The 14,872-nt window shown below is 35.5% G+C and overlaps 1 protein-coding gene across 6 annotated transcripts in view; it reads left to right on the top strand.

Moving 5' to 3' along the window:
• Nucleotides 1-14,872, top strand: part of UBR5 (ubiquitin protein ligase E3 component n-recognin 5) — a 128,011-nt gene that overhangs the window by 40,464 nt on the left and 72,675 nt on the right. For 4 of the 6 annotated variants that reach the window (XR_008996226.1, XM_057497850.1, XM_057497852.1 and 1 more), the window contains exons 5-9: nt 162-281; nt 9,686-9,875; nt 11,907-12,066; nt 12,659-12,808; nt 14,559-14,770. Coding sequence is in view for 5 of the 6 variants with exons in the window: in XM_057497850.1 (XP_057353833.1) it covers nt 162-281; nt 9,686-9,875; nt 11,907-12,066; nt 12,659-12,808; nt 14,559-14,770 (832 nt within the window). In the remaining variant the exon portion in view is untranslated. The remainder of the gene's footprint in view (nt 1-161; nt 282-9,685; nt 9,876-11,906; nt 12,067-12,658; nt 12,809-14,558; nt 14,771-14,872) is intronic. The other 2 variants (XM_057497853.1, XM_057497854.1) reach the window with 1 other exon arrangement.

Below are 14,872 nucleotides of genomic sequence, written 5' to 3' on the forward strand. Positions count from 1 at the left end.
TCAGGTTAGGTTTGTTCTTTGATGTGAAGCATACATTTCAGGAGGAGTAATCAGAGAATTGTTAGCCTGTTACTTCACCACAGTTAGAACCCAGAATTGAGGGCTTTTCCTAGGCAGTTTGGGACAGTTCTGTGATTGTTCCACCGCTTGTTGTTTCCCAGGTCAAAGTTGAACAGCAACTCAGGGGCGGGGAGGACATCGAGGCCGGGTAGGACAAGTGACTCTCCATGGTTTCTCTCAGGTTCTGAGACTCTGGGCAGGCTGGCAGGCAACACCCTGGGGTAAGTTGTGGCTGGTTGATGGTCTGCACTGGTCTGGGCTGTTGCTTTGTGAGTGCTTTTCACTGTGAGTGATCATCTTCAGTACCTGGTGGTGGAGTGAGGAGTCACCTGAACTTGAGGCCAGAGCTCATGTTGCTCATGGTGTGCCGCTATGGTTAGCCACAAAGGCTAATTGCAGTTAACCCAGATTCCTAGCCTTTTAAAAAAGACGTGGTTATCATGTCATTTATATTATTTATGTTTTTCAGTGATGCCGTCTTTGGTCTTCTTTTGTGACAAATTCTTGGGTAAAAATATCTAACATATATTTCTGACGCCCAGATCTGATAGTTCTTTCAGAGTTGATTTAGCGAGGTTTGAAAAATCACGTAACTAAACCTTATAGCCCTTAATAAAGTTACATTTACTTTTTAAAATTGAGGTATATTGACATAAAACATTAGTTTCAAGTGTACTGCATAATAATTTGATATTTGGGTATAATGTGAAATGATCAACACAGTTAAGTCTAACATCCATCACCATAGTTACAAAATTTGCTTTTTTCTTGTGATGAGATTTATTCTTCTAGCAACTTTCAAATATACCATAAGTATTGTTAACTGTAGTCACTATGCCATACATTACATCCCCATGACTTATTTTTCCTAAAAGTTTGTACCTTTTTACTTTTTAAATTATTTATAAGATGTATACCCTTTAAACTAGATACTTAACTCTTGTATTTTATCCAAAGTTGATAATGCTGTCAAATTAAAGAAATGGTACACAAATTTCAGGCCAGATAATTTCACTAATTTTATACTTTAATTCTTGAAGGCCAGATTTTCTGAAATTACCCAATTAATGATTAAATAATGTTGAATCAGTCAAATCTGCATATGTGTACAAAGGCTTATCAGAGAAATATAACTAGGAGTAATTTACATCGTTTTAAAATGTAAATAAGGGGAATAGGAAGATTTTTAACATTTTTGACACAGAATTTCTAGGTAAAGTTAAATTTAAAAATTGAGAGCCCAAAATGTTTTATTTGCTTTTTTGTTTTAGTGCTGAACTAATTATTTTGAGGTCTAAAGGAGGTCAATTTAGTTAAATGCCGCCTTTAGCTCATTCTGTGCTGGAACTATTAATAGGAAGCTTAGCTATGATCTTTATTAAACTGTTATGTGTCTCTCTTTAGTGGTTCTGTGCACACAATGAACATAATAACAGTGTATGATAAGGAATTCTGAAAAAAATAGCAATAATAGATGAAATTTCAATTTTATTTGTTAAAACATGGAGAAAGTTTGACATTTATTTAAGAAAGAACTAGGGTTTATGGTACTATGTTAAACTTCTGAAAGATCAAAATCTCTGTTTAGTTGTAGAGTGAGCAAACTGCAGCCTCAGGGTAAATCTGACCCCTCCTCCTCCTCCTCCTCTTACTGAAACACAGTCAAGCTTGATATTTTACTTACCGTCTCTGGCTGCTTTTGTGCTAAGATGGCAGAGATGAGTAGTCGTGAGAGAGACATTTAGCCCACAGAGCCTAAATAAACTATTTACAAATCTGCTTTTACGGGAAACGTTTGCTGACCTCTTGTTAAGTTTATCCATTTATGTGGTGGTATTTGTTCCTAATCCTGTATTATTTATTTTTAAATTTAACTTTTCTTTTTGAAATTGTTTTGACTTTTAAAAAGCTTCAGAAACTTTCATGGGGCTTCTCCAAATGTTTACATTTTATAAACATAGTATACTTAATCAAAACTGGGAAATTAACACTGATCACTGCTTAATATACGGAGTTCATTCAAATGTTACCAATTGGTCCACCCATTACCCTGTCCTGGTGCAGGATTCAATGCAGGACCCCATACAGTCTTTAGTTGTTGTGCCTCTGTAGTCTCCTCCAGTCTGGGGCAGTTTCTCAGTCTTTTATCTTTCCAGATCCGGATGAATTTGAAAAATGGCTGGTTATTTTGTAGCATGTTTGCATTTGTCTGTTGTTTCCTCACGATTAAACCTAGATGATACAATTTTTTTAAAGCATTTTTTTGGGCAGTTTTCAGGTTCATAGTGAAAATGAGTGGAAGGTACAGAGATTTCACATATACTCCCTGTCCCCCTGCATATGTATAACATCACCCACCAGAGGGGTTTATTTGTAACAGTTGGTGAACCTACATCGATTGACACATTATTTCACCCAGAGTCCATCGTTTACTTTAGAGTTTGGGTGTTGCACATTCTGTGGGTTTGGGCAAATGTATAATGGTTTGCATCCTCCATTATAGTATTATTTAGAGTGATTACACTACTCAAAAACTCCTCTGTGCTTACCTGTTCATCCCATTTTCCCCCTAACTCCTGGCAACCACTGATCTTTTTACTCCTCTGTAGTTCTGTCATTTCCAAAATGTCATATGGTTGGAATGATACAGTATAGAGCCATCTCAGGTTGGCTTCTTCCACTTACTAATATGCACTCGAGTGTCCTCCATGTCTCTTCATGGCTTCATAGCACATTTCTTTTTAGTGCTGAGTGATATTCCAGTGTCTGGATGTACCACAGTTCATTTATCCGTCCACTTGCTGATGGATGCTTGCTTCCAATTTGGCTGTTATGAATAAAGCTGCTCTAAGCATTGTGTACAGGCTTTTGTTTGGACATGTATTTTCAGCTCATTTAGATAAATACCAAGGGGCCCTATTGTTGGATTGTATGGTAAGAGTGGGTTTATTTTTGTAAGAAACAAGCAAACTGTTTTTCAAAATGGCTGTATCATTTTGTATTCTCATCAGCAGTGGGTGAGAATTCTTTTTGCTCCACATTCTTGTCAGCATTTGATGACATTAGTATTCTGATTTTGACCATTCTAATAGGTGTGTAGTAGTATCTCATTGTTTTAATTTGCATTTCCCTAATGACATTTGATGTGGAGCATCTTTTCTTTTGCTTATTTGCCAACTGCATGTCTTCCCTGGGGAGGTGTCTTTATTCTCTTCCTCTTTGTAATTAATATGTGTTTTATGGAGATGTACTTTTTGACTGTAAATATCTTATTTTTATGCTTCATTAGCATCCATTGATGATTTTTTGCCTTAATTATTTCTGTGGTGTAGTCCAAAGAGTCATTTTTTTTTTTTAAATAATTTCCATCATTCCTTTTACACTTACTAATTGGAATTCAACTGTAAGGAATAACTTTGCCTCCTTGCTCATTCTATTCTATTCTGTTTTTATTCAGTTATTTATATCATTATGGCCTCATGGATATTTGTTTTATTCTATAGTTTATAACCTACTACTGTTATTTATTATGTTGCTCAAATTGTCCTAGATTTAAATTCTCTTCTCTTTATAAGTAAAATTTGGATATAACCAATTAAAATAGACTGCATGACAGAATGACTGAAATAGAGCAATGAAATTTTATGACTTTGCTAATAAAATATGCTACAGATGTAATAAAGCATAGTACATTTGAGCTTGAATAAAACCTCTGTAGACCTACTCTAAAGAAGATTAGGGCTAATTTTAAGACTTTAGAACGTAGAGAATCAATAATTTTTGAGTCCCTTTGCCCATCCTTGCCCATACTTCTTTTTTCCATCCACATTTTTGTCTTGTCCTTTCCTCCCACCTCCCTCCTCTGTCCCTCTGTCGCTCTCCCCCCTCCCCCACCCCGTACCTCAGAAGAAGCTGTGTAAGCTTTCTTTAGCATTGGGTTCATAAATTATGGAATTGAAAAATGTCACAGCCCAGTGACTAAGCCATTGCCGGTCATTTGTTTGCCTTTGTTGGGTCTTGCACATGTCCACCAAGTGTAAGCATTTAAAGGCTTACTGTTTTACTCAGCCTCTATGAAAATTCTTCCCTGTTTGTTGATGATGAAGTTGTGATTGAGTTATTTTATAAATAAATTTTATAGTCAAAAATATTTTCCTTCCTAATAAATTTTTTCCGCTTGAGTTGTGTAGTGAGTTTTCTCTCTTTTTGTGTTGATTACAATAAACTTTGAAGAAGTTTGCAATTTGTAGTATGTACTAGAGAATCTAGGACAAGCAGATCTTGAGTCCCTGAAAGGGATTCTTAGCCCTAAATTTACTAAGTACAATCAAATATGAGGGACCATCCCCACACACCATAGTTCCTAGACCCTCTCTTCACAGTCTAGGCTGGCTCCTTTTGGGTTCAGAGAGGTGTTGTGAATTGGAGCAAATGGTCTCTGTTTGCTGCATTTGATACATTTCGGGATAATTAGTTGTTTTGCTTTTCTATCAACATGGAGAATTGAAAGTTTATCATTTATTTTGACTGATCATTAGGAATGCATAGCAGTCAGAATTTATGGGAATTTATATATTTGTCCCTTTGGTGTTTTTTGCTAATCGGCAGGTTTGTGTGCTAAAGATTCGTAGCTGCTGATGTTTTCTCCCTTTCATGATTACTCAAATTTATCATGGGAGATGTTTCAAAAATCTTCTAGGTATTTTCGTTAAACTCATTTCAAACAATGGTAAGGGCAAGACACCACCAAAAATATTTGGGAAAGAGAGTTTGTGTTCAGTAGTAAATTTAACAAGGAGATAGTAGTGTCTAAATATCTGTCATTTAGTATGTGATCTAATTCTGTTACTTGTTGTCACTGGACATAATAAATGGTAGGTTTAAGCTGCTTTTCATTCATTTGAGGTACTGTATTTTCTTTGGAGTTTAATCTGAGCTAATAATTAGTACAGGATTTAAAATGTAAAAGCCAAGCAAGTCATTGTAATTATAAGTTGTTGAAGCTGCTAGCTTGGTGGGTTAGATAGTAGGGCTCTAAGTGGATGCCCATTTTTAAAGGATGTAGCTGATCAGCTGATTGTTCCCATAGGAGAATATAAGGTTTTGTTGCCAAATGCAAACCTCTCCACCTCCCAATCCACCTTTTTGTCCTGAGGGTTTTTATGTGAAATCTCCTGATTTAAATGTTGGAACTAACTAATATCTTCATGGAAATAAATATACACATATAGACAGCCATACACATACCAAGCATATATATATACATATATATATATATATATAGTGTGTGTGTGTGCGGGCGTGAATCTGTGTATATGTGTATACACATTTAAATGAACTTTATTTTAAGACAATTTTAGATTGACAGAAAAATTACAAAGCTAGTACTGAGACTACTAATACACTCCATACCTAGTTTCTACTGTTACTGATATTTAACATTAGCATGGTACTTTTTTTTTTTTTACAATTAATGTATATTGACACATTATTATGCACTGAAAGCTATAGGTTATTCACATTTTCCTTCAGTTTTTCCTAATGTCCTTTTTCTGTTCCAGGATATCACATTACATTATCACTTCTCCTTAGGCTGCTCTTGACTGTGACAGTTGCTCAGACTTTCCTTATCTTTGGTGATCCACATGTATTTTTTAACAAGCCAACCAGGTATATGGCCAAGACTTGGCCCATGGGCTTTAAGTTTGCAAGCTGTGGACTAATTCCATAGCATGTATGATTTCATCAGTTGGTTTTGAGTTAATTCTGTTATCTTGAGCACCATATAATAGGATCAGACTTACAGGATTAATTTGATAAAGTATAGAGAGTAGAAACTAGTTGTCCCAGTATTTTTGAGCTTAACATTGAAAGTTACATAGCTCCCTATAATTGCAGAAAAAAGAATCACTAATTCTAATATTGTCTTTTGTAACCACTGATGAACCTGTTAGTGTATGCTTAGTTTAACACAGTACTGTTTCTCTAGATAGCAAGCTAGTTACTGTTCAGAAGCAGTCGAGGTAGTGAGACTGGTTTGTTGAATTCTGATGGAAGGAACCCTGCAGAGTGGGTGTGAGTGGGGTGTGAATAGTCCTGGTGATAGTCAAACTAATGGGCAAGCCAGAGAGATTTTGATATTTGTCTTTCAACTAACCTCAGTTGAGAGTTTATGTAGCATAGATTGCAGATTGGCAGCAGTGGTGTTTAGATGATTAATCCAGCAGTGAACTTGACTGTTTTAGATAGGTTGGTACTCTCCACTCTTCCTTTCATCTTGACTTCACTTAATTTGCATAACCTTTCTGTTCCGTGTGGAGATTTGAGTTTGTAATACTGTTAATGTCTGCCCAGGAGGTGTGTGTACTCCAAGGTATATCTGATCAAGTTCTAGCACTATTTGCTTGGGGGGAAAAAAGGTGTGCATGCCTTGATGGAAATAAGTCATCTCACATATCTATATTAGCAATATAATTTGTTGTCCAAGCTGGGACATTTTGGAGTGAAATTAATAATTAGGCTGATGAATAATTAGGCTTCAAATGGCACTATCTCAGGCAAACTGGGACGTATAGTCACACTAATTATGTCTTTTATTAAGACTCTTCAGTGTGGTTCCCCCTCTTTTCAGGTTGAAGTAGTACATTTACCTTTTGAATGTTTAAAAGTTCTAAGAGTAGTTCCACATGAAAGAATTAGTTTTTTACAACTTACAGAAAACCATGAAGTAGAAATGCTGATTTGAATACCTAGTGATATGTTTGATTGATCCTATATTATTTTCTGTTTCTTAACAGTCACAGTGCATATATATAACTTGAAAACATATCTACTTGGTAAAATATTGCTGTCTTTGATAGCACATGGCTTTATTTTTTTAATCATGGTAAAAATCACATAACATAAAATGTATGGTGTTAACTGTTTTTAAGTACATAGTTCAGTAGTATTAAGTATATTCAAATTGTTGTGAAACAGATTTCCAGAACTTTTCTATCATGCAAAACTGAAACTTTATTTTATATTCATTAAACAGCTTCCCTATAACCCAGGCAACCATCATTTTACTTTGTTTTGTGAATCCTTTAGATACATAGAGCTTTAGATTCCACATACAACTGGAATCATATAGTACTTGTCTTTTTGTGACTGGCTTATTTCACTTAGCATAAAGTCTTTAAAGTTCACGTGGAGCAAGGATCTCCTTTTTTAGGGCTGAGTAATATTTCAGTGCATGTATACACCATATTTTGTTTATACATCCATCCTTTGATGTACATTTAGTTTATTTTCACTTCTTGGCTATTGTGAATGGTGCTGCTATGACCATGGGCTTGCCAGTACCTCTTCGAGACTCTACTTTCAATTCTCTTGGGTATATATATCCAGAACTAGGATTGCTTGGTTATATGGCAGTTCTGTTTTTAATTTGTGAGGAACCTCCATACTGTATTCCATAGCACTACACCATTTTACAATCCCACCCAACAGTGCATGAGGGTTCCAGTTTCTACACTGCCCCATGCATACTTGTAATTTTCTGGTTTTTTTTTTTTTGGACAGTAGCCCTTCTAACTGGTGTGAGGGGCTATCTTACTATGGTTTTGATTTGCATTTCTCTGATGATTAGTTATGTTGAGCAACTTTTCATGTGCTTTTTGGCCATTTGCATATAATCTTGGAAGAAATAATTGTTCACATCCTTTGTGTTGATCCATTTTTAAATTAATTTTTGCATATGGTGTAAGATAAGTGTTCAGTTTCATTCTTTTGCATGGGGGGATCCAATTTTTCCCATAATTTGTTGAAGACATGGTCATTTCCCCATCGGGTGGTTTTGGTGCCCTTGTTGAAGATTTTTTGACCCTGTATATCAGGTTTATTTCTAGGCTCTCTAGTCCATTCCATTATTCTGTTTGTCTTCATGCTAGTACCACACTATTTTAGTTACAGTAGCTTTGTAATAATAATTTTTGAAATAAAAAAGTGTGAGTCCTCCAGTTTGTTTTTTGTTCTTTTTCAGAATTGTGTTGGCTATTTTGGGTCTCCTGAGATTCCACATGAATTTTAAGATGAATTTTTCTATTTTTGTAAAAACTGTGATTGGAATTTTGATATGGATTGCAGTGAATTTGTAGACTGGTGTGGGTTGTATAGACATATAAATAATATTAAGATTTCCATTCCACAAACATGGGATGTGTTCCCATTTATTTGTGTTGTTCTTAATATTTTAAGCTGTGTGTGGTAGTTTTCTGTCTTTCCTCCTTGGTTAGATGTATTCCTAAATACTCTCTTTGATGCTATTGAAAATGGAATTACCTACTTAATTTCCTTTTTGTCAATGTCCTGTACTTTTAATGCTCTTTTGTGTGGGGGGGTTTTTTTGGGGGAGTAGGGGAAGTCTGTGAATAGTTCTTTATCATTACATTTATAAATGTCTTGTTACATAGCTGAAATTAAGTGATGTTTTATACTGCTGCCCTTCAAATGCATAATATTATTTTTTTCTAAAATTATCTTGGGCAGTTCTTAGGCTGTAGGTAGAGAATCCACATAAACATGAATTGATAGAGTACAGCAACAAGTGCAGAAAGCCTCTAAAAAGGATGATACCAGGTTTCTTGGAAATATTTTTTTCCCATTGTACTGAGGAAACTATTTACAAAGTTTTTTGTTTGCTAAGACAGAGGTTGCGCTTTCCAATTAAGTGAGATGAGAGACCCAGAATTTGTTGTATAGTTGTTTGGGAATTGTTACTGGTTAATATATTCAAACATTTTTAAGGGAAAAAAAAGGAAGGCTTGGAAAATCAAATCTGCACCAGATCTGTTTGCAGTGGGAGGTTGAAGGTTTTAGCTTTAGACAACTGCAGTGAAGAAGTATTGGGAGTAAAGTACCTCTTTCTAGATTGGTTCGAAGTATTAGATTAATTTTAAAGAGGACTGGCACTGTCATAATTTATAAGGTTTATGTGATTTGTATGACCATTTTTTAAAAGATCTAACTGAATGCAGAAAAGCAGTCATTGTATGGTTGGTTATCTAGCTTACTTGATTTGGAGATTCTTAATTCTCATGTTTGGGGCAATAAGTAAAGATGTAGATGTCATGCCCTTTCTAAGTTGTTTTCTCATACTTAAGAGAAAATTATGAATGTATTAAATAGTGGCATCTACTTGGCCAAGGTGGTTAATAGTGCTAATTATTAATAAACTAATATCTTTGCAAATCAATATTTTATTCCAGGCAAAGAACTTTGAATCTTAAACCCAGTCTTAAAAAGAATTTTACCTCTTGTGTATCAGATTGTTGGTAGTTATGTTTAATGGGTCTTTCTTGCAAAGACTGGATGTGTTCTATAACTCATTTTAGAGATGTGACTAGAAATATCTGGTATGAGGGTCTTTAAAAAATTATTTCAAAAGATGTAAAAGTATGATACTTAGCTTTCCAAAAAAGTGAATTATTTTAAAGCTCAGTTCTGTTACTTTGTTGTCAAAATAGTATAAAATATGTTAGACAAATAGCTTTATCTTAGCTTAGAGGAGTGAAAATGAGACCCAAAGTGTTCTTTTCAGAATGATTGTTTAAAATGCTAATTCTGTAAATTCTCCAATATTTAGAAGTCGCTGGAGTTCTGGAGTAGGTGGAAGTGGAGGAGGATCTTCTGGTAGGTCATCTGCTGGAGCTCGAGATTCTCGCCGACAGACCCGAGTTATTCGGACAGGAAGGGACCGAGGGTCTGGGCTTCTGGGCAGTCAGCCACAGCCAGTAATTCCAGCATCCGTCATTCCGGAGGAGCTGATTTCCCAGGTACGACTCTGGTAGAACACTTAATGTAAGATAAAAGGTCAACAAGACAATCATGAGAGAAATTAAAGAAGATACCAATAATTGGAAACACATCCTGTGCTCATCAATAGGAAGAATTAATATAGTCAAAATGGCCATTGTGCCTAAAGCAATCTACAGATTCAATGCAGTTCCTGTCAAAGTACCAACAGCATTCTTCAATGAACTAGAACAAATTGTTCTAAAATTCGTATGGAATCACCAAAAAACCCTGAATTGCCAAAGCAATCCTGAGAAGGAAGAATAAAGCTGGAGGGATTATGCTCCCCAACTTCAAGCGCTACTACAAAGCCACAGTAATCAAGACAATTTGGTACTGTCACAAGAACAGGCCCATAGACCAATGGAACAGACTAGAGAACCCTGATATAAACCCCACCATATATGGTAAATTAACATACAATAAAGGAGCCATGGACATACAATGGGGAAATGACAGCCTCTTCAACAGCTGGTGTTGGCAAAACTGGACAGCTACATGCAAGAGAATGAAACTGGATTATTGTCTAACCCCATACACAAAAGTTAACTTGAAATGGATCAAAGACCTGAATGTAAGTCATGAAACCATAAAACTCTTAGAAGAAAACATAGGCAAAAATCTTGTGAATATAAGCATGAGCAACTTCTTCCTGAACATATCTCCTTGAGCAAGGGAAACAAAAGCAAAAATGAACTCATGGGACTAGATCAAACTAAAAAGTTTCTGTACGGCAAAGGACACCATCAATAGAACAAAAAGGCATCCTACGGTATGGGAGAATATATTTGTAAATGACATATCTGACAAGGGGTTAACATCCAAAATATATAAAGAACTTACATGCCTCAACACCCAAAGAGCAAATAACCTGATTAAAAAATGGGCAGAGGATATGAAGAAACAGTTCTCCAAAGAAGAAATTCAGATGGCCAACAGACACATGAAAAGATGCTTCACATCACTAATCATCAGGGAAATGCAAATTAAAACCACAATGAGATATCACCTCACACCAGTAAGGATGGCCAGCATCGAAAAGACTAAGAACAACAAATGCTGGCGAGGATGTGGAGAAAGGGGAACACTCCTACACTGCTGGTGGGAATCTAAACTAGGCTAGTTCAACCATTGTGGAAAGCAGTATGGAGGTTCCTCAAAGAACTAAAAATAGAAATACCGTTTGACCCAGGAGTCCCACTCCTTGGAATTTATGCAAAGAGTACAACTTCTCAGACTCAAAAAGACATATGCACCCCTATGTTTATTACAGCACTATTTATAATAGCCAAGATAATGGAAGCAACCTAAGTGTCCATCAGTAGATGAATGGGTAAAGAAAATGTGGTACATATATACAATGGAATACTATTCAGGCATAAGAGAGAAACAAATCCTACCATTTGCAACAACATGGGTGGAGCTGGGGTATATTATGCTCAGTGAAATAAGCCAGGTGGAGAAAGGCAAGTGCCAAATGATTTCCCTCATTTGTGGAGTATAACAACGAAGCAAAACTGAAGGAACTAAATAGCAGCAGACACACACTCCAAGAAGGGACTACTGGTTACCAAAGGGAAGGGGTGTGGGAGGGTGAGTTGGGATGGAGAGAGAAGGGGATTGAGGGATATTATGTTTAGTACACATGATGTAGGAAGTCACGGGGAAAACAGTGTAGCACAGAGAAGGCAAACAGTGAATCTGTGGCATCTTGCTGCACTGATGGACAGTGACTGCATTGGGGTATGGGGGGACTTGATAATATGGGTAAATGTTGTAACCACATTGTTTTGTCATGTGAAACCTTCGTAAGTGTGTATCAATAATACCAAAATAAAAAATAAAAAAAGATAACAGGTCAACGTGAGGTTTAGCTGAGTATAGTGGGCTGTAGTCATGACTCATGCTGTGAATTGTGAAGTACTGCTTCTCTGTATTGATTACAGAAAGATAATTTTGATAAAGATTTTAATTGAGAGAAGCATAGCACTCTTACTTGTTTTTTATTTTAGGCCCAAGTCGTGTTACAAGGCAAATCCAGAAGTGTCATTATTCGAGAACTTCAGCGAACAAATCTTGATGTAAACCTTGCTGTAAATAATTTACTTAGCCGGGATGATGAAGATGGAGATGATGGGGATGATACAGCCAGTGAATCTTATTTGCCTGGAGGTTGGTGGATCACCGTCATGGCTTTCTCATGTCTGGAGAGAGGTTTTTTTTTTGACTAGGGAATGGAATTTTAAAGTACAGTGGATTATTCCTTCCAAGGTGATAGATATTTTTTCACTCTGATACCTGATTCACTTGTAAAATTCTTTTTAAGGTGAAATGGGGGCATGTTTTTGCCTAGTGGACTTTTGTTTGGTCCCAGTAAAAGGCATGCATGTGTGTGCATGGCTCTATCACTGGCTGGCAAGGTGACCCTGGAATGTTATTTTTTGATGCCCTTATTACTGAATGTGTAGTAACTGAACTGCCTTTAGATTCTGACTGTGTTGTCAGTGATGGTCACACATATCGTAAGAAGAAATCCTCTTTTCTTGTGATTATTTAGTAGGTAGCCCAAGTGTTAAACATGTATTTCAGTTTCCTTAAAAGCTTTAATAATGTTTAACTTTATTTCCTAGGAAGTTAATGCTCTTTTCCCAGGTTATGTCAGTAGTCAGTCCTGATTTTATCTCTTTTAACTTTCAGTGACTTTTCAATGGTTTGCAGATGTTTTCTTTATCTCTGCCTCATTGATATTTGTTTCTGTTTATAGAAGATCTTATGTCTCTTCTTGATGCTGACATTCATTCTGCCCACCCAAGTGTCATTATTGATGCAGATGCCATGTTTTCTGAAGATATTAGCTATTTTGGTTACCCTTCTTTTCGACGTTCATCACTTTCCCGGCTAGGCTCATCTCGAGGTAATTTTGCCTTATCTCGCTATGCTCGTTGGCTGGCTGTGTGGAAACTCAGTGGTAGAATTCACTGCTTCTGCAGTTTTAATATTAAAAATATATGAGATCATTACTTGTTAGTGTTTTTAGATGCTTTGTCATTAAAACTAGTTATTGTTGATTTTGAAGAGCCACAAATAGTAATTTAAAGATGGTCTGACCTACATTGTGGAATACTTATCAAGGGTTATGACTTACCTAACTATATTTTTAATATGGATTCTGAACTCAAAGCAGAATTCTACTTTACAGTGACATGCAGCATTCAGAAAACAAGTCTCTTTAGTTTACTTGATTAAGATATTGTGTTCATTTTTAAATCCAGGTTAAATGGAAGGGTGAAATATGGAAAAGTTGATTAGAATGGGATTGGCCAATAATAAATGTATAGAAATGTTTAGCTTATTCAAATGCTATCTTCAAAAGTTTGAAACCTTACAAGATGCAGTGCATAGTAGAGGTTAGAAAGAAAGAGTTTGAAATCATAAATATATAAGACTTTCTCTGTATTGTCTTGTATAGTATATGTTGGTATAGATTTATCTTGTTTTTTTAACTTAAGTCAGTAGTTTGCTGTCCATATTGTAAAACTGCTTGATTGAAGTAACAGACAAGAATCAGCTATATTATTTATTGATCATTAGTAACCTGGAAAAGATGCCATGTTATTTTAAAACCTTGATGAAAATACCTAGTACTTAAAAGCAGAGTTTAAAAGTAACAAACCTATGATCTTTAAATATACTGAACCTATTAATAAAACAGCTTAACAATAAAAAAAAATAAATGTAGACTTTACTGTCTTAAATGCATCAAGTATTGCAATTTCAAATAATATCTAACACAACTCCTTAATCTCCCTTTTGCATTTCCTTAGGTCTTTCTATGTAGGTATTATTACTTCTAGTTTGAACCACTTGAAATTGCTGATACTTGATCATTTTTGACCTGTGTGGATGTCAGTTTCATATGGTTCAAATTAATATTGTTTTTAATCCTTCTTATCCAAGTTTTGGGAAGTACATTTTGATTTCCTATTGAAAAAAATAATGTTTGAGCAAATTGGAAAAAACTGGCTTTAAAGAATTTGAATGTCAATTTGCAGGAGAAGCATTTTTGTAGGGAAATCTTTCTATAAAGAGTCTAAAAAAAAAGTCTGTCTGGTTTCTCAAAAAATTGAAAATAAAACTTATCCATAAAAATCCAGCATATGAAATTACTTTTAACAGGAGCTTGGATGATCAAACATTTTATAGTTGATGCTAATGGATTTGTATTTAAACCTTTTCAAATTTTTTCCCTGTATGTGCATTAAAAAGAAGAAAAAAAGACTTTCTAAGAAATACTCTTGGTTTACATATGTACATTATCTAATGTGTTGAGATTCTTATGCATGGTTTCTAATAGATACTGTTATGGTAAGCATTTTTAAAGAAAGCCAAAAATTTTAAACTCTATTAGAAATATCCTTTTTATAATAAAGCAATTCTGCTCTAAAAGTATGTAGTTGGAAATCAAAAAAGTCTCCCTCAACATAGTTCTTAAAAATATACTAGGTCAAGAGTTAATGTTTTGAATGTTGCATGTCAGGCTTATTAGATAAACATTTACATTAAATTTTTGTGAGTAGATAAACTGCTGTTAGGTGCATCCTGAAGGGTCTTTACTAGAGAGTGGCTTACTTTTATCCCACTGGTGTGACCCAATTGCATACCAGTTCTCCTTCTTCCCTTAGAGAGAGACTCTGAGCTGTTGCGTGAACGTGAATCTGTTTTACGTTTACGTGAACGAAGGTGGCTTGACGGAGCCTCATTTGATAATGAAAGGGGCTCTACCAGCAAGGAAGGAGAACCAAACTTGGATAAGAAGAATACACCTGTTCAAAGTCCAGTATCTCTAGGAGAAGATTTACAGTGGTGGCCTGATAAGGTATTTGGAAAAAATCCCACCCTTTCTGTTTCAATGGATTCCTGGCCACCCTCTACCCCGAAGTTTCTGTTTTATTTTGGATTTTTGTACTGCCACTATAAA

This window comes from Manis pentadactyla, chromosome 3 (genome assembly GCF_030020395.1).
Source record: "Manis pentadactyla isolate mManPen7 chromosome 3, mManPen7.hap1, whole genome shotgun sequence".
NCBI classification, from domain to species: Eukaryota; Metazoa; Chordata; class Mammalia; order Pholidota; family Manidae; genus Manis; species Manis pentadactyla.